Source organism: Rhamphochromis longiceps, linkage group LG8, assembly GCF_057381845.1.
Source record: "Rhamphochromis longiceps isolate RC_006_pf linkage group LG8, R_longiceps_female_GT1.1, whole genome shotgun sequence".
Taxonomy (NCBI): domain Eukaryota; kingdom Metazoa; phylum Chordata; class Actinopteri; order Cichliformes; family Cichlidae; genus Rhamphochromis; species Rhamphochromis longiceps.
The window spans coordinates 2,884,301-2,904,318 of NC_140564.1; the positions used below are offsets into that span (position 1 = coordinate 2,884,301).

The window sequence follows — 20,018 nt, forward strand, 5'->3', positions numbered from 1 at the left end:
TGTTGTGTTTGTTGGGGAGAAAACGTACAAACATACAGTGCAGCAGAGTCACACTGCTGGGATCGAAGATTTATGTAAATTTGACAAGCTGAACGCACTCTGTGCTGTACAGGAGACACAGCACGAGACTGATTGACTATGGTCTACAGCCAATCGGGACGCAGAACACAATGTGCTGTAATAAAACAAAAAAAACCCTGCAAAATCGACAAAAATAATCCGCAAAAGAGCAAAGCTGCGAAAGGTGAACCGTGTTATAGCGAGGGGCTGCTGTACTTCAAAGAATCTTCCTCCACTGGGGACAATACGGCACAACTGTGCTCTACACAACCGCACAAACAACACTCTGCAACACAGACATGATCCTACCTGAAACATGAAATGACCTTTAAATCCAAATGAGGCTCAACTGTAAGTGAAAACCTCTCTTAGTATCAGAGATTTATTCTTCCATGGCGTTGAAAGCAAACGAGCAGCTCAGCTCTCCGAATAACAACGTCGTCTGTAGGTTCTCTACACGAACACAAGAGCGTGTTGGGCACTTTTCATGTTTGCGATGTCTAAAAACGCAAAAGATTTATAAGATTTGTGAATCTGATCTTGGTGCAGTGCTGCGCTGACGAGCGGTGCTGTCTAAGTGGGTCACACACACAACGGTTTCTACTCCAGAAATCCACAGGCTGTGTTCAAAGCTACTCATTACTTTGATGGTAGATGACTGGAGTCATCAAACCAAACTGCTGTCGTACATAGTAATGAACCGTTTTTGCCTCGGCTGCTGGAGGTCGAGGCCTGTGTGTCAATCAGGCCCGTAACAATGACACGACTTTGACACTCATTACATGTGCCCTGCAATTTGATACAAGGACGACATATGCAATATTGCAGAATCTCACAGCATCTAATAAACTGTAGAATTTATTATATAAAATTATTTGTATAATAGTTTCTAATAAACTCCTTTCATGCTTTGGCTGGATTTCACCTTTAGCTTCAATATCCACAGCTCTTTAAGCTGCCTCATCATTACTGTCTTACATCCACAGCGATATGCTAATCTGATTTTCTGGTAGTTTTGGAGAAGCAAACAGGATCAGCCGGTCCTGGATCAGCCGGTCCTGGATCAGGGAGCTGCCTACATGCTCCCGGTTTGTCTCACGGGTTAAGTTCTCACTTCTTCCAACTGCGATTTCTGTCCGAGTTCACAAAAAACCAGATGAATTTGCTGCTAAACACATTTTAGTAAGAGTAGTTCCCACTGAGTATCCCATGTGATTATGGATCACACGCGTCGTGTACAGGAACATCTGTGTTAATACAGCCTTTTATATTTGTTCATTACAGCTTAATGGCAGCTTCTGCTCCACAGCAGTCGTTACACATGTAGGACGGGCAAAGTACGTGACATTTTTTGGAGCAGGTACAAGCGGAGGCAGAAAAAGCAGCTCTCCAACACTCAAACACCCCAGAAGACAACACCTAGGACGGAGCAGCATTCCCAGAATAGAAGCTGTGGGTAGTTTCCACAGTTCACAGCCAGTATGTGTTACTCAAATGCGTTACTTCATCAATCAAACTCAGGCCTGCTTCAAAATGTAAACCACAACAGTTCTTCCGAAACAGCAGAGGATATAAAAGTGTAACATTACCTCTGTCCTCCGTATCCAAACTAACACTGAGAGGCGATGGCTTTGGAGAAAAACTAGCTCTGATCCAGCAACCGGGGCAGAGACAGGAAGAAAGAAAAGGATGACGAAGTGAAAAAGAACGGGCGAGGAAGAGCAACAGAGTGCGGTTTCCTCCTGTGGTAAGAAGAGACAGATGGCCAAGAGGGAGAGAGCAGAGCGGAGGACTAGCTACACAGCCGACATTTTAACTGCTGCTGACGCAAGGAGGGAGAGAGATGAGAGGGAGGGAGGGAGGGAGGGAGAGAGGCAGGGCCAGCTGACACACACTTCCTCTCTCGCTCTCTCTGTGTGACGCAGGACCGTCCTATTTCCTCACAGCGCTCTTTGACTGAGCGTCTTTCACTTTCTCCCCTCGCCTTTCAGATTGTTCCCTCGCCACTGACCCGCCTCACTTCTGCTCCTCCACTTCCTTCCCCTTCAGCTCCGTTCAACACAAGTTTACTGACAATCGTGTGTTTACAAAATGACAACATAGCAGGAAGGAGACAATACTACGAGTGCCATTACTCCTGCTATTATTAGCAACTCCATTCAGTATTATTAGCAGGCGGCTACATTCACCAGATGCTGGCAAAATGTTGCCCAGCATCGAGTCGCTGTAGCAGGTCTAACGTGTAGGAAAGTGCCTGGTGGTGCTCAGAGGAGACAGCAGCAACGACCCTGTTACCTTCCCTCCCTCAGGGCTGCTTAATATTTGAGCTCATAATTTATTTCTCACATACACATTAGGCAAAACGACAGCTGCCAAATGTGCCACTGATCTACAGTATTCATGTAGACCAACCAGCATTTAGAAAATGGGCTTTTTTGGCCTTCCTGCCTGTGTACACAGCCAGGTGATTTAAACAAGATGTGACTGTACGAGTTTACTTGAACTCTTTAATGATTACAGTGTTTCTTACATTTTAAATGACTCCATTTCTCCTTATATACACAAGACTAAATCAATAAAATACAGTTATCCAGTGTTCAATGATGAAACTACAACAGACGATCTACCAGCAGAGGCAGCAGCCAGCCTCATTCGTCCCTCTGTGCTGAGAAACCTGATTGGAGTGTTTGAAAAGCCTCATTTAGTCAAAGTAAGCAATCAGCTGTTCAGTGACGATCGCTTCTAAAACCCTGGAGAGAAAGTGATGTTTAGAAATGGGACCACAATTATCCAAAGAATGAGGGTCAAAGAGGTTGCTTTTATTAAATAGGTTGCATGACTGCACTATTTAAAACAAAACAAGGACAGAATAGAGGAAACACTACCTTTCTGCAGGAGGAGCGATTAACTCTATGAAAATGTCCCTAAACTTTATCAACTCAGATAGTCAGTTATCTCAGTGTCTATGGAGCAAAAAACAACCACTGATAAGGAAAGAAACCCTGCAGCTACCTCAGACAATCAGTGGCCAGTCCCTTCCAAACTTTCTACACCATTACTGGGCAGCAAATATTCGGCCATTGCTTTACTGGATGAATGGAGCCAGATGCGGTTGGGTGGCTCAACTAAACAAACTTGTCTTGCAGCTCTACAGGTTATTCATTCATTTCTAATCTGGAATCAATTCAAAAGAGCCTTTAATCTTCCTGAGCTGTGGCTTGCTGCTCCAATAAGGAAAGCCCACCTGTTTACACCGTCAGTTAGACACAGAGCATTGACGGCTGGGCTGGAGTCAATGGGAGATACCGGCTTTGCTTCCTTTGCAGAGTCGTCTCAAAGGTTTCAGGTATTTTTAAGATATTTGCAGATTAGATGTTTAGTCTCATCTAATCCTGGATGTTAACCTTCACCTTCTCCAATGGACATGAAGTCCATCATTTAAAGGATCAGACTTGAAAAGAAAATGGACTTGGAACAGATCCTGGGTGAAACGTGTTTAATGAATCCAGGTTGACTTTCTTAGAGGGCCTTAAACACAGATGGGAGGCGAACTGGGACAAACAATACCAGAGACAACCTGGCTACAGGGTTTAAAGATCATCTCCACCTCATCAGTGTCTCTTAGGCACAATATCGCACAGCGTCTCCACTGGTCTAAGGACAAACTGTGGACCCCAGCTCCATCCACAAAGTGTCCAAAGTTACATGGAGTTCAATCTTTGAGACCCACCAACCCCTCTGACTTCACTGCTTGGTCTGATTCCCTCTGATCCACCTCTGAATACGCGTGAATCGAACATGACTGCGTCCTCCTCTTTGCTGGCCAGAAGACCGATTCTGACCAGGTGGGAGGACCCTCAACCCCCAACATTTGGGAAGCGGATTAGAGACGTGATGAGACGATTAGGTTCACCATCAGAGGCTGTGCTGGAAAATCCCAGGTTCCTGGCAGCCATTCATCAGTTATGTTGAGAATATGTGATATGGTTTCATGATTATGTTGTGTTTGATGTGTAGAGCCCACTGCCTGACAGTGATCTGTGCACACCCTGAGTATATATCAGTGTTTGGGGAGGGAAGCGGTGGGAGCAACGCTGCACGTTTACCTGCGTATGTTTATGTGTTTAACTGCTGGAAAAACAATAAAAAGAGCTGGATGAAAAAGAAGCTGAGTGCCCCGATGCTGAACCCACCCACAGCATCACGCTTTTATCAGCTGACCACAAACCAGATTTAGTAATCTGTCCATTGCTGCTCAGCAGGTTAATCCTCTACCACTGTAACAGCACACACTGGTCCAGGTACTGGTCCATCTAACACACACTCACAGAGACACAGACACACATATTAAATCTTGTACAACAACCAACCAAGTGTAGTTGTACTTTCTATTTCTCAGCTTTACTAAACATGTGTGGTGCGGTTATCGCTCATCAAAGTGAGTGGACTGAACTGCTTCAGCAGAAGGAGACAAACGTTTCATCTGCAGCCTGCACTGCATAAAGGTAAGCTCTAATTACACATGCACACACAGACCCACAGGAGGCAGGAGATTACACTAGCCCTGCTCCATCTGCTCAGGGAGAGGAGGGGCTTTTTATTGACCCAATTTCAACCAAAATTGCATCTGACGCGGCTGACTGGTTCTTCTCCAGGCTGGCTAACAAGCCTACAAGCAAGGCACGAGGCCCCGACTGTTTCAGGTCTGTGCATGCAGCCGCACAAATACACACATGCTGAGTGGAAGGACAGACAACCTATGAAGGCAGGCAGAGCTAGAGAGTCAGCTTTCAAAGGAGAGAGCTGCACCACACACACACACACACACACACACACACACACACACACACACACACACACACACACACACACACACACACACACACACACACCTTTGTTCTCATGTCATGATGAACAGAGCCAGTACAGTTGCCAGATAACAAGAATGCCTGCTGATACTCATTTGTGTGTGTGTGTGTGTGTGTGTGTGTGTGTGTGTGTGTGTGTGTTTTGCAGAGTGGGCAACTGTTGCTAGGTAACATAGCATGACTTGAGCAGTCTGTAGCCAGGAAGGAGTCGAGTGAAACAAAGATCTAACACACACACGTTCATTCATTTTAGACAACCTCTCATATCAGACGCTGTCCTTTCTTTGTTCTTTGTCTAAAAACGGTGGTAAAATAAAACGCGTCAAAACAACTATTGTCTTTATTCTTTCAGTGATATGGGAATGTTTAAGTGAGTGTTTTGATAGAGATATGGTGACTTTGCAGTGTTAGTGATGGAGAAAAGAAGCTTAAAGCCAAGAAAAACTAGACAAAATATCTTCAACAGACTCATGAAACATGCAACATGTAGACATCAGTGCAACATGTACGATTCAAAACATTTGACCAACATTACAATTAAAAAAATGAGACTCAGACTCAGACAGCATTTCTCTATTCGTATTTCCTTAAACTTCATTCTTCATGAAGATGATTCATCTGAAGGGCTCACACGGAAACAGGCTTCAAAAGTAAAGCTCCAGTGTCGTGAACCACACACTAATAACCAACGACTTCAGAGCGCACTTTATAAATGTGCCTCCAGGTTTCTGTCATAAATCACAACAAGATCAGTCCGTTTGGCAAACCATGTAAACAATGTTTCAACACAAACTCACTACTTCTACCTCATGCTTCATGACCTCCATCTCATTATTTCACCACTACTACCATGCTGTGCAAAACGTCTTAAGCATTTACGTCTTTGTATTTGGCTATAGAAATGTGAGAAACTGTTAGTTATCAAAGTATGTGTCTTATAAGTAGCCTTCAGAAAAATTACATCCATCTATCTCTCTATATAGACACACACACACACACGTTCACCTTCCTTACCCCACCAACCAGTAAACTCTCCCCTCCCTCTTGTATCATGTGGCCAATAGATTTCACTAGATCTTTGAAGGCAGTCTGCAGTGAGGCTCTTTAATGAGTTCACACAGTGCTCCTGGTAGATACAGAGATGATGTAATAGCTGGATCAGAGATGCAACAGAGGGTTTAATGTGAACACAGAGAGGCTGAGCAGACAGACGTACAGCCCAGGACAACTAAGACTCTGAAGAACATCAGTCCCTGTCTCACCCTTTAAACACTGGTCTGTCTCTCTCAGTGATGCTGTCTTGCTCCCGGCTGGATCTCTCTGTGGTGTCAGATGTGTTTTCGAGGAGCTCACAGCAGAACTGTACCAAATAAATCAAAACATGTCACAGCTGGATGACGGAGCTAATAACTGCTTTTTAAAAGCTAAAATGTAACCACGTATGCCAACGAACACAAAAAATAGTTCAGCTGAAAGCCTTTATGTGCATGTGTGTTTTGTTCAAGATGGCTGATATCAGGCGCGTGTGTGCCAAGAGGCCATGTAACAGGATTGCTTCATTATTTCCTCTGCTGTTGTGTAACGCTGGCATTTTGCTTCAGTAACAGGGTCGTGTCAGTGGAGGAGTGTGGTGGGCAGGGGGTGGAGGGTGCAGTGTGTCACTGTGGAGAAGCCAGAACAGTACAACCCTCTGTGGATGAACACAGCCGCCACGAGCTGTGTGTGTGTACTGATGGACTTTCCTACTACAGTACTGCAGAAACTTCATCTGATTTCTCTCAAACTGTGTTTAAATATTGCACCAATTTTTTAAATCTTCTGTATAATGTCTTTAAAGTGTCTCCTCTTCCACAATGTGCCAGTCCAATCACGTTTCCCTGTTTCTAACTCTGTTAACACAACACAAACTACTTTCAAGATTAGGCTTCAAACTTTCCTTTTTGCTAAAGCATATAGTTAGGCCTGGACCAGGTGACCCTGAATCCTCCCTTAGTTATGCTGTGATAGACGTACGCTGCCAGGGGATTCCCATGATGCATTGAGTTTTTCCTTTCCAGTCACCTTTCTCACTCACTATGTGTTAACAGACCTCTCTGCATTGAATCATATCTGTTATTAACCTCTGTCTCTCTTCCACAGCAGGTCTTTATCCTGTCTTCCTTCTCTCACCCAACCAATCACAGCAGATGGCCCCGCCCCTCCCTGAGCCTGGTTCTGCCAGAGGTTTCTTCCTGTTAAAAGGGAGTTTTTCCTTCCCACTGTCGCCAAAGTGCTGCTCATAGGGGGTCATATGATTGTTGGGTTTTTCTCTGTATCTATGAAGCGCCTTGAGGCGACTTTTGTCGTGATTTGGCGCTATATAAATAAAATTGAATTGAATTGAATAACTGAGGCCAAATGCAGCTTCTGAACAGCTTCAGTCACACTGAGTGAAGCTGCGCTGGTGCTGCGAGTGCTCAGGTAGAGCAGAAACGTGCTGAATAGGAACCAGTCGATTTACCACTTAACTTATTCAAAGACAATCAACACCTTCTACTACACCAGTTTAAGAGTGGGACACTGGAAGTGTGCACAACATGTCTAAGATGTCCTCATCAAACACTGTGGACGCCACAAACTCCCTCTGTGATGTAAATGCACAGATCCTGGCCCAGTCCTCCAGGACGGTGCTGTGAAACTGACACAGGTGTTTTTCATCACAGTGGACTATCCCCACCTGCCTTAGGACATCCACGACAGTGCCAACTCCCAACATCCTGGTGTAAACTGTCTCAGGGACTACAGACCAGCGGCTCTAACAACAATAATCAAAAGCCCTGAGAGGCTGAACTACAAGTTCAGTCGACACACTCTGAAAGCATACACACTGAAAACCAACAACATAACAAATCCATGCAATACTATTCACTGTCATTTATTATTTACACAGAAACAATACTTTTACAGAACTATTAATGGTCATTTTTATTTTCTTTAGTTGAGACAAAAACTAAAACCTTGACACTTACTATTAAAACATCACAGAGTGAAAGGACACAAAGACATGGTGGCACTAACGAGCTCCAACCAAAGCTCAGTGCAAAACCAGGAAGTAAGCATGACCTCAGCAAAGAGGCCGACACACAGGAGATGACGAGCATGACCACGACATGTTAGTGAGATTCAGCACCTTACAGTAATGTGAAATGTGCAGGTGCTCAAGTAAACCACACATCTTATAGTTTAAATGGCCATGGGTAGTAAATACACTAGAGGGCTGCCCAGTTACTGTCACTTATGACCTCTGATCAGCTTCAAAGTGATAAAACCTATGAAGCCCATAAATCCTCTTTTGAAGCAATTAATATAAAATTATATATTATTTAAGAAGGATATATATTATAATTATATAATTATAATATATATCCTTCTTCTTGCTTCATCTCCTTTAAGAGAAACCAAACAAAGAACAACACCTCAGCTCAGGCCTGACGGAGGAAACCACAGTTGTTTCTTGGACGTGTTGAGCCCATCAAACCACAATGAAAAATAAAATCAATTTTGGCCTTACTGAGGCTTTGGGCTGTTTGCATTTCCAGCCTCTGCTTTGGACAGCAGACTGAAAATTTGCATAGAAACAGGTGGATGGAAATGTGCTGTGGTTAACACGACGCTCTCTCCTGTCAGGTACATCGAAAATATTTGAGACATTTCTGTGCAATATCCTTCTGTTATTATCACTATCATCATTATTATCATTATTATCATCATCATTATTATCATCATCATTATCATCATCATTATTATCATTAGCATCATCATTATTATCATCATTATTATCATCATCATTATCATTAGCATCATCATCATCATTATTATCATTAGCATCATCATCATCATTATTATCATTATTATCATCATCATTATTATCATCATCATTATCATCATCATTATTATCATTAGCATCATCATTATTATCATCATTATTATCATCATCATTATTATCATTAGCATCATCATTATTATCATCATTATTATCATCATTATTATCATCATCATTATCATTAGCATCATCATCATCATTATTATCATTAGCATCATCATTATTATCATTATCATCATCATTATCATCATTATTATCAGCATTATCATCATCATTATTATTATTATTATTATTATCATTATTATCATTAGCATCATCATCATCATTATTATCATTAGCATCATCATCATCATTATTATCATCATCATTATTATCATCATCATTATCATCATCATTATTATCATTAGCATCATCATTATTATCATCATCATTATCATCATCATTATTATCATTAGCATCATCATTATTATCATCATTATTATCATCATCATTATTATCATCATTATTATCATCATTATTATCATTAGCATCATCATCATCATTATTATCATTAGCATCATCATCATCATTATTATCATTAGCATCATCATCATCATTATTATTAGCATTATCATCATCATTATCATCATATTATTATTATTATTATTATTATTATTATTATTATTATTATTATTATTATTATCATTATTATCATTAGCATCATCATCATCATTATTATCATTAGCATCATCATCATTATCATTATCATCATCATCATCATTATCATTATTATTATTATTATTATTATTATTATTAGCATTAGCATTAGCATCATCATCATCATCATCATTATCATTATTATTATCATCATCATCATCATTATTATCATCATCTTTATCATTATTATTATTATTATCATTAGCATTATCATCATCATCATCATTATTATTATTATTATTATTATCATCATCTTTATCATCATCATTATTATTCTATCACTGTAGAATTCAACAGGTCTGTCTGTTTAACTTGGTTCTGTGATTTTTGTAAACGGGCCAAACTTCAGTCAGCAGAACAACTGAGATAATCCGTCCACAATAATCCGTCCTACAACACTGTGCACCATGTTTCAAAGAAGCGTTTAGGAGTGTTTGCTAACTGCAAACAGCAGAGTGAAGTCACAGAAACACACGGTTGGGGAAAACATGCAACATAGTGAAGATGTTCAACCCTTAAAATGTTTAATTGTGTTTGTATGGAAGCAGAGAAGTACAGTCAGAAGAGGCAAAAGCAAATCCTGTCTCACATAAAAGTTCACCTGGAAAAACTGCCATCGATGTGCCATAAGACTTATTTCCCACAGCACGCATGCACACAGGAGGATGAGCGCTTCATCTACAGTCCTGCTAACAACAACAAAGTGAGAGGAATGCACAGCTGTATGTGTGTGTGACCGTATTTAGATGTGTACATTTTTCTTCCATACAACAGTGCAGCCTGGGAGCAGCTGTTATATTTACATGTAATGAGCAGACATGCAGGACGAGGCATGCTTTCACAGACAAAGAGGAATGGCACCTAAAGGTCACTTTTCTCTGGGCTCAGCAGAAAACAATCACAGGAACAAGCTATATGTGTGTCTGCACACAAGTGTAGTGTGAGCAGCACATTTGCAAAGTAGCTGCAGCACCGGTGCTCCATCTCTGTCAAACAGGAGGCATTCAGGCACAGAATGAAGCTGTTTTCTCCCACACCTCCATGTGTAACGACCATTATGGGAGGGAAAACAACAGAAAGATCATCTCCTGGTCGTGTTTTAGGCTGGACACTGAGGATGAGCTTTGTCGCACAGCAGGTCCAATTACTAAAGTACATGCAAGTACAAGAGGCACATTTACTGCAGCAAAATTCTTATTTTCAGCTCAAATCTGCCAATGATTAATTATTTCATCATTAACTGTTCCTGACTCGTCATGTCTCCATGTTAGGGTGTAATTATTGAGGTATGTGGTTCTTTTATTTCTCTGCTTTTTATCCAATATTCAGACACCAGCGGATGCATCGGTGAGCAGCTGGAGGTTAGGAGGTTAGTATCTAGCCCAATTATACTTAGACTGGTGCAGCCAAGGATCAAACCACCAGCCACGACCTCCTCTACCTCCTGGGGTACAACCAGAAGTAATTCATAAAGTTAATGCTGTTCCCACGTCTTAAACTCTCACTGTGGAGGAGCTCATGGTGCTGAGCTCCAGGCGTGTAAAAGACTGGAACCAACACAATGAAGTATCAGATTTTAGTCTCATTAGTCCGCTCTGTCTTCACTGCGATACTGTAAAGCAGTATTTTTAGAGCAAAGTGACGATTGTGGCACATGAAAATCACTGTGCTGAGCAGGGTGACGTTACATTTGTGTCCACAAGAAGAACCTAATCAAGCATTTGTACGACTGCAATGAGAGGCAGAGAAAGACGGTAAAAGTATCCATGTATCATGACGTTTTATCTCAGTTCAGTTGTGCTGTTCTCGTGCCAAATCAATCGCAAATGTCTCAAGGTGATTTTTATATTGTAAGATAAAAACCCTCCAATGTTACAGAGAAAACCCCAACAATCAGGTGACCTCCTGTGATCAAGCAGTGTCACAATGGTGGGAAGGAGAAACTCCTCAGGAAGAAGTGAAGCAGTGACAGACACATAGTGAGTGAAGAAACACCCAGTGCATCATGGGAATCCCCGGCAGCCTACGTCTATTGCAGCATAACTAAGGGAGGATTCAGGGTCACCTGGTCCAGCCCTAACTATATGCTTTAGCAAAAAGGAAAGTTTGAAGCCTAATCTTGAAAGTAGAGATAGTGTCTGTCTCCTGAATCCAAACTGGAAGCTGGTTCCACAGAAGAGGGGCCTGAAAACTGAAGGCTCTGCCTCCCATTCTACTTTTAAATACTCTAGGAACAACAAGTAGGCCTGCAGAGCGAGAGCGAAGTGCTCTAATAGGGTGATATGGTACTACAAGGTCATTAAGATAAGATGGGGCCTGATTATTTAAGACCTTGTATGTGAGGAGCAGGATTTTGAATTCTGGATTTAACAGGAAGCCAACACAGGAGAAATCTGCTCTCTTTCTAGTCCCTGTCAGGACTCGTGCTGCATGCCACCAGTTCTCTAAGTAAACATATTTCTAAAGGTGCCACTGACATGAGATTATTATGTCAGTAACAACACTTTCAATCCACATGTAACGAAAAGAAACCATAGATGTAAATAAATAATGTGTAAGAATGAGAAGTGACACAGGGAAAATGTATTGAACACACCGACATTTATTCTGTATGGAGAAACCAGTCCCAGCTCAGGTGTGACCCACTCACCACACAGTCCCAGCGTGGGATCCTTCTATGAGCTGTAGTTCTTCCCACAGATTCAGGTCAGGTGACTGAGTCGCAGCTTTACGTTCTGTCTCTGAAAGTTACAAACTGGAATCAACGCCTCGTTGAAACCTTGTTGGTATGGTGTTTTAGGCTGAGGCCTTTGACCAAACATGGTGTGTATCACAGCATTCAATTTGGGTTTATCTGACCAAACTATATTCCCCCATATTGTCGTTTTACCAAGATTATGTGACCAGGATGCAGGTTCAGATAAGAAGCTGTATACTTGCACTATATGCAGACCTCCTTTTTTGGGCTGGTCCATGAGGGGTCGCCTCTGCAGATCATCTGCCTCTACCTCACCCTCTCCTCCACTACAGCCATGAACCTTATGTGTGGTGTTCCGCCTTTCTTCACTAAATGCTAAATTAAAAGCCCTCACTGAGGTAATTTTGAGAAAGGAAAAAACCCCCAAAACAAAACAGGGGAGTGGGGGTGAGATGAGACGCAACAGAGACACAGACAGTGTTGTTCTGCTGTATCTATGGGAGACCAGAGGAGAGCAACACACAGCCAGAGGAAAACAGAGCAAAGTAAACACAAGAGAGCTAAATGAAAGCCAAATGTCTGTGTGTGTGTGGGGGGGGGGACGACTCTGGGGGATGGGACTGTCTTGGTGAGTTATGGGCTGGGTGGGGTCACTGGGAACTCTACAACATGAGAGACCCTAAACATGCAGCCTGTGGCAGGTCCTGTCTCAGGCATGTTCACCTCATGCACAGTTGTGGTCAGAAGTTTACACACAGTCATCATAAACATGAATGCAAGTTAACTCTGGGCTTGTCATATTTCTTTGTTCCAGGGTGGACGATGGTACAGCACACAGACTCAAGAAGTAGGAGCACAAGTTTGAACTCAACACAGTCAACAGTGTATATGCAGGCTCACATATAGCTACACAAACATGTCTTGTAACTTGACGAGACAAAGGCCTATTAACTTCTCATTAGTGTTCATGATTTGCAACAGCTGGCAGTTTGACAGCAGTCATTGATGGACCAATACTCAGAACAACGGGTCCAAGGAGCAGGATGTAAGAAGCAAAGATTTACATAAGTTAGGAGGATCTCTTGTAGCCACGTGTAAACAACTGCAGATTCATCAGTTCAAACAATTATATGTACACACAGGCTACTGAGACGCTTCTGAAAGGAGACCCAAACTGACTGAACAGTTAAACCTACCATTATAGAATAAAATAACCAGTTTTATGCATTTATGTGCCTTTAACAGATCATAAAGGCATTGCTGGCTTTTTGTTTCACTGCCAACAGGGAAACAGGCCAAATAGGTCAACAGCATGGCATGTAATGAATATGCAACATTTTCTTGTTATTGTAAAGTTTATTACAACAACGTGACATTGTGTCCTTGTGTATAATTGGATGTGTGTCAGTAACTGGGCTGTGACCCAGACACAACGGTATCCAACTACATAAATGGGATTTCTGTTAAGTGTTGGTTCAAATCCAAATGATGTAACAGGGAGAGGGTACCTGGTGTGGACCTGGAGTTTACACCCCCAGGCTGAAAGCAAGACGAATGTGGAGCTTACAAAGACACTCTTCACATTTATCATCAGACAATGCAAATAAGAAATTACAAAAGAGAAACATCAAATGAAACTTTGGGATCTATGAGATCATAAAATCAGAAAGAGTGGAGGCAGGAAATGAGCTTTTTTACTCAGCAGCTCTCTAACACAAAAACAGGCATGTATTTAAGCCTTGAATGGAGCTAACACTTGAGATATGGCTATCAGACTGCAGGATCCTCCTACAGCTGTTACTACTACCAGCAATTCATATTCTATTAATACTCTCACACACAATTTTCCTTTACGGCTGGGTCGACTTCTGCTCATCACGCTGCCTTTGTTCTCTACATCTAATAATCTGACAGCTCACAGAACGATCTGGCATCTGTGGAGGTCTCCACACCACAGCTTCAGTGAATAATTACACACCTCCATGGATCTGGGGCGACCGTGGCTCAGGGGGTTGGGAAGCGTATCTGTAACCGGAAGGTCGCCGGTTCGATCCCCGGGCTCTCTGTCCTGGTCGTTGTGTCCTTGGGCAAGACACTTTACCCTACCGCCTACTGGTGTTGGCCAGAGGGGCCGATGACGCGATATGGCAGCCTCGCTTCTGTCAGTCTGCCCCAGGGCAGCTGTGGCTACAACCGTAGCTGCCTCCACCAGTGTGTGAATGTGAGAGTGAATGAATAGTGGCATTGTAAAGCGCTTTGGGTGCCTTGAAAAAGCGCTATATAAATCCAATCCATTATTATTATCTGCAAACTTCATCCAAACTCTTGCTAGTGACCTCGAAGAAACTGATGCACATTTTACTGTCATACTGAAGATGAAACATAGAGATGACAGCAGCTTATGTATAGATGTGCATTTCAGTATATTAGCAGTAGGGCTGCACGATTTTGCATAAAATGAGAATCACGATTTTTTGGCTTAGAATTGAGATCACGATTCTCTCACGATTTTCTTTTCCAGTATAAATATTTATTGCGCTTATTAACTGCACATCAACTTCGTAACAGTTGAGACTGAACATGTTCTGCCCCTCGTTTGTGGCTTGGTTGGGTTTCTTTGCTTGGTTGGGTTTCTTTGGCTGGCGAATTTCTCAGGTTTCCCAATAGTGGGCAGTATTACCCCTTCAGTTTGTGGCTTCTTCTTTGGTTATTTGGTGTGCACTACACTGCCCCCTTTGGTGATGGGTTGTAAGCAGCAGGCAAAGTTCACGCAGGCAGTGTGAGAAAATGCATGGAGCAGAAAACAAGCTGCACAACTTTAAGCCCAGTTTACATCGTTGGGGAGTTTGTTGAGCCATAATCTGTAAGTAAGCAATGTCCAACTTCATTTTCTGTAAGATTTGTTACTTTCATGTTACTTAAAAGGTTATTTGAACGTATAAGGAAAGATGTTAGTGATGAATGTAAAGCATAAGAAAAGCTATGTTGCTAACTTCTGTTTTGTTTACAAAATATGTTGATACTGATGCTTACGTATTATTTCACTGTATGTTCACAGTCTTACAAATTAAAAGAGGAAAAAACGGTCTTCAGTTAAAGACACAAAGACAAAGCGATGTGTCCTGTCGTTCCTGGAACCATCTCCTCTTATGTTAAGCTCGCTGCATAGGGTGAATAGCCATACATTCACCTGAGGGCAGCAGAGAACATAAAAACAATAAATAAACATAAAAACAACAAATGTCTCACGTTTTGTTGCCGCAAAATGTTGTACTGCTTGAAATTCCGTCTCCACCGTTGCTCGACGCTGCGTGTACAGAGCAGGTAGTGCAACAATAGAAAAGTAGTTGCGGGACGGCACTGTGTAGCGTTTGTCTGGGGTGTTGATCGTTTTCCTAAATCTCTCGTTTTGCACAGTGTTGATGGAGCCATATCTTTGGTCAGGTGATAAGTGATAGCCTCCGTAATGTCTTTGTGCCTGCGGGAGGTCGACGGGTAAAGGGAAGCGCTGTATAAGGTTCCCGTTATTGATGTTTGGGTGGTTGACTGGGACGGATTTTCTCCTGTCACTTTCTCGTCATCCCTGACGTGCTCTCCGTTGTTTTCTCCTGCTAATTTTAGCATCACACGGCACAGCTTCTGTATCACGTGGTATAAGGCTCCGCCCTCGTCATTTGTTGAGCAGGAAGAGTGAGCGCTTGTTTTCATGCAGAGCACGTCCCGGATCAAAATGCGCTACAATCGTCGTCGTCTTTTTTTTTTTTTTTTTAAATCGTTGTCATTTGGAAATGAGATCGCACATAAGTATGAATCGAGATCGCGATTTTCTAACGATTAATCGTGCAGCCCTAATTAGCAGTACAATAGGTTGGAGGACACGTGGACACCCACAGAGACAGTGAGACTAGCAGATCCTCCCATATCACAGCAGCTCTGCAAACAGACTTACACAAACACATGTATGAACCACACAAATACACAATCAGTCCAGTCCTGTAAACTCAGAGTGAGCTTCAAAAGAAACCAAAAACCCACACTGAGAAAAGCCCAGACAGAGAGATGAATGACAGTAATTAATAGTGAATTAATACTGATGAGTGCAACAGCCCCTCTGTGTGTCTGTGTGCACACTTATACATCCTTGTGAGGACCAAAAATTCAACTGTTACTATACTTGTGGGGACCAACAGTCCCTTATGGTCCAAATGCCCGTCAAACAGCTTTTGAAGGCATGTTTGAGGCTGAAATTGTGGTTTTAGTAGCAGGGTCACAGTTAGGTTATGGTTAGGGTTCAGGTAAGCAGCTAGGGAAGGCATTATGTCAATTACATGTCCTCACTGAGATATAAAAGCCAAGTGTGCGTGCGGATAGTTATGCAACAACAAAGCGATCTGCTGGGTCCACTGGCCTGCTCATCTATGCTGTCTCTGTCTAGCAGCAGCTGCTGGGGCTGAAAATTCAGGCAGGACCCACGTGAGGTTTTAAAGGCGAGTCAAAGCCACACACTGGAGAACAAAGCGCTTGGAAGCAAAGGACTCGGTGTGAGTGGTGAGGGTTACTCAGACCAGGGCTCAGATTGGTGAGGTTTGCTGACAGGCCGAGTGGCTGTTTGAGAGTCTGCAGATCTGACTGACCTGAGGCGCCAACCAGAGGGCAGCGGGTCAATCAGGTATATATTTCAATGTTGTTGCTATGGCAATAGCAACGGTGTGATAAATCTGTGAGAAACGGGAGGAGCAGTAAGAGAGGCAGAAAAAAGTGTGCGTGTCTTTGAACTCTTATCTACAATGTGTGTGCCAGATGGCACCGTGCACTCTATTACATAACCAAAACAGTGAATCACATTCGTACGCACACAGAGAAAAGAGCACAGTCGGAAAATAAATGACATCAGTGCCAAACATTTCCGAAGCAAGTCCTCCAATAAGTGACAAAGCCAAAAACACGAGCAGACCCACAGGATCATCTCCTCAGACAGTGGTGCGACATCGAGACAGCGGCATAAACACCACGGTAACCACACTGCCACCACACCAAAGTGTGTGAGTGACGCAAGCCGCAGAGCAGACCGAGCCTCACGTGATCACTTACACACACTTTGAAGGCCACTTACAGACAAATGTAGTTTGACTAAGGTGAAACTGAGTCCAAGCCCATCTCTGTGGCTCTGCCATTGGCTGAGAGACTGAGGATGTTGGGCTCAGTCCTCTCCTAACCCTGCTGACTTTATCCAGTGATGACCTGCTGCCTGTGCTTGTGCTACTGGAGCCCTTGTAGAGTGTGAAGCAGCTGGCAGGAGGATTAGCACTTGCAAGTCTGAGGCGGGGTTCTCGGTTACCTAGACTCCTCCCCAAGCAGACTTCAGGTAACCATCAAATAACACAACAACAAATTGCTCGCCATATCCTTCTGCTTATCTGAATTTGAGTTGCGAGGGCAGCACCCTAAGCAAGGAAACCTACACCCTCCCTCTTGCCAGCCACCTCCAACAGCTTATTCCGGGGAACGCCGCAGCGTTCTCTCATCTCAGGGCCTCCTGCTCCAGTAGGCGACTGCCTCGGCTGGCTCCTTTCGATGTGGAGTAGTGGCTCCACTTATATCTGCGATCTCATTCTTTCGCCTTTCAACAATTAACAATAACAGACAAAAAGATCAGAACAGCAACTACAGTGCTCCATCTGATGGCAAATGGCTGCATAACATTTAGGACAACAATTTACCTGGTGCTGATTTTAACTGTAAACCAATTAGATTAAAGGACTAGTAAGTCTGGTACAAACGACTGACAAGACTAGTCCTCCAGTTAACTAGTCAGGCACATCAGGCACTAGTCCCATCTGTACCTCAATGATTGCATGGTGCCCAGGCTCTGTTGCTGCAAAACAACCCAAATCATCCCCCACCATATTCTCCACAGAAACCAAGATTGGGGCTGCAGCTGCAGTGATGCGGACGCTGCACCGGTCCGTCGTGGTGACGAGGGAGCTGAGTGTAAAAGCGAAGCCCTCAATTTACCGGTCGATCTACGTCCCTACCCTCACCTATGGCCACGAGCTGTGGGTAGTGACCGAAAGAACGAGATCGCGGATACAAGCGGCAGAAATGAGCTTCCTCCGAAGGGTGGCTGGCCTCTCCCTTAGAGATAGGGTGAGAAGTTCGGCCATCCGGGAGGGGCTCAGAGTAGAGCAGCTGCTGCTCCACATCGAAAGGAGCCAGCTGAGGTGGTTCGGGCCTCTGACAAGGATGCCCCCTGGGCGCCTCCTGGCTGAGGTGTTCCGGGCATGTCCCACCGGGAGGAGGCCCCGGGGCAGACCCAGGACACGCTGGAGAGATTATATCTCTCGGCTGGCCTGGGAACGCCTTGGTGTTTCCCCGGATAAGCTGGAGGAGGTGGCTGGGGAGAGGGAGGTCTGGGCCTCTCTGCTTAGGCTGCTGCCCCCGCGACCCGGCCTCGGATAAAGCGGATGAAGATGGATGGTTTCTGCTGAACAAAGCACTGGGAATCATGGTCAAGCATCTCCAATTTGACCTTGTCTGGCCAAAAGACATTGTTCCAGGACTCCTGTGGATTTTTCAGACACAGCTTTGCAAACCTACGCTGTGCTGCCATGTTCTTCTTTTTTTAAGTGTACTGTCATGAACATTTATCATGGTCACGGAGCCAGAGATCCAGGTCTATGTCTTTCCATGTTTCGGAGCACTGCACTCTGAATCTGCTGGGACGTCCGCTCCTGGAAAGTTTGCCCCGCTGTGTAAACACACGTCTGAATGCTCCACACCAAACTGTCACACCCGCTGCTTCCACACAGATCGTCACACTTGCTGATCATAAATGAATTTAAAATCAGATATTAGTTCATTTAAAAGAGATTTTGGAGGAGTTGACATATTGTCACAATCACTGGAATCAGCCTTTGTTTGTGGCTTTAATCAGTAAACACAACAACAGTGAACATAGTAACAAAGTATCCACTGTGCCATAATATGGTGCTGTATTATTGATCTGTATCAACTAACTCACAGCTATGATCACGGGGTGTAAAGATTATTAGAAGAAAACAGATAATAATCCATAAGAAACAGTTTGTCATCACTATTGTTCAGTCATCATCATGCAGCAGGCAGCTACACCTGCTAGCTGCCTGCTGCAGAGAGCCAGATGAGATAAAGCTAACATGAGTTTTTATGGTGACAGAATCATTTGTGCCACACAATCAGACCACGTGGATAACGACAATAATCCAGGTTCATACCAGTTGCAGCAGCGGTGACTGTGCAGAAAACCTAACCCTGGACAGCAGCTGCAGAGGACGCATGTTGGCTGTGAGCAATCATAGCTGAGCAGCTGAAGAACTTAAAACTTCATCAGTTCACTGATGATTGACAGGAAACGGAAAAGCATGACACGCCAAGCAAACAACAGCAAGAGCCAAACAAGTTTATAGAAAAGCTTGTAAACAGCAACACCTTTATGCAAAACCACAGAGACGATCCACAGAGCAGCAGATTAAAGTGCAGAGAGAACAGAATACTTGGAGCTCCACGCATGCAGCAGAGTCAACTTGGCTGGCCAGTCTCATTACCGTGCCAAGCCTATAAATAGCAAACACAGGTCTTACCAGGGCAGGCCACTGTATGTGTTTGGCCTTGGATCCCTGCAGTAGGCCTCCTGCTCCTCCTCCTCCTGCTGCTGCGCACTCCTTCCTCTTGGCCCAGACCAGCTGATGCTCTAGTAGAAACAGCTGGAAATCCTCATAGACCTTCACCCACTCCCTCTTGTCCCACTCCTGGTCATCAAACTCCACATAAACCTGTACACGACACAGCAGAAGGA

At 43.5% G+C, this 20,018-nt stretch overlaps 1 protein-coding gene across 3 annotated transcripts in view; it reads right to left on the reverse strand.

Moving 5' to 3' along the window:
- LOC146662892 (jumonji domain-containing protein 1C-like) overlaps window positions 1-20,018 on the reverse strand; it is a 119,755-nt gene that overhangs the window by 43,152 nt on the left and 56,585 nt on the right. For 2 of the 3 annotated variants that reach the window (XM_085415464.1, XM_085415462.1), the window contains exon 2: window positions 19,804-19,995. In XM_085415464.1, the coding sequence (XP_085271590.1) occupies window positions 19,804-19,995 (192 nt within the window). Of the gene's footprint in view, window positions 1-1,649; window positions 1,878-19,803; window positions 19,996-20,018 lie in introns of those variants that run through there. The other variant, XM_085415465.1, reaches the window with a different exon arrangement.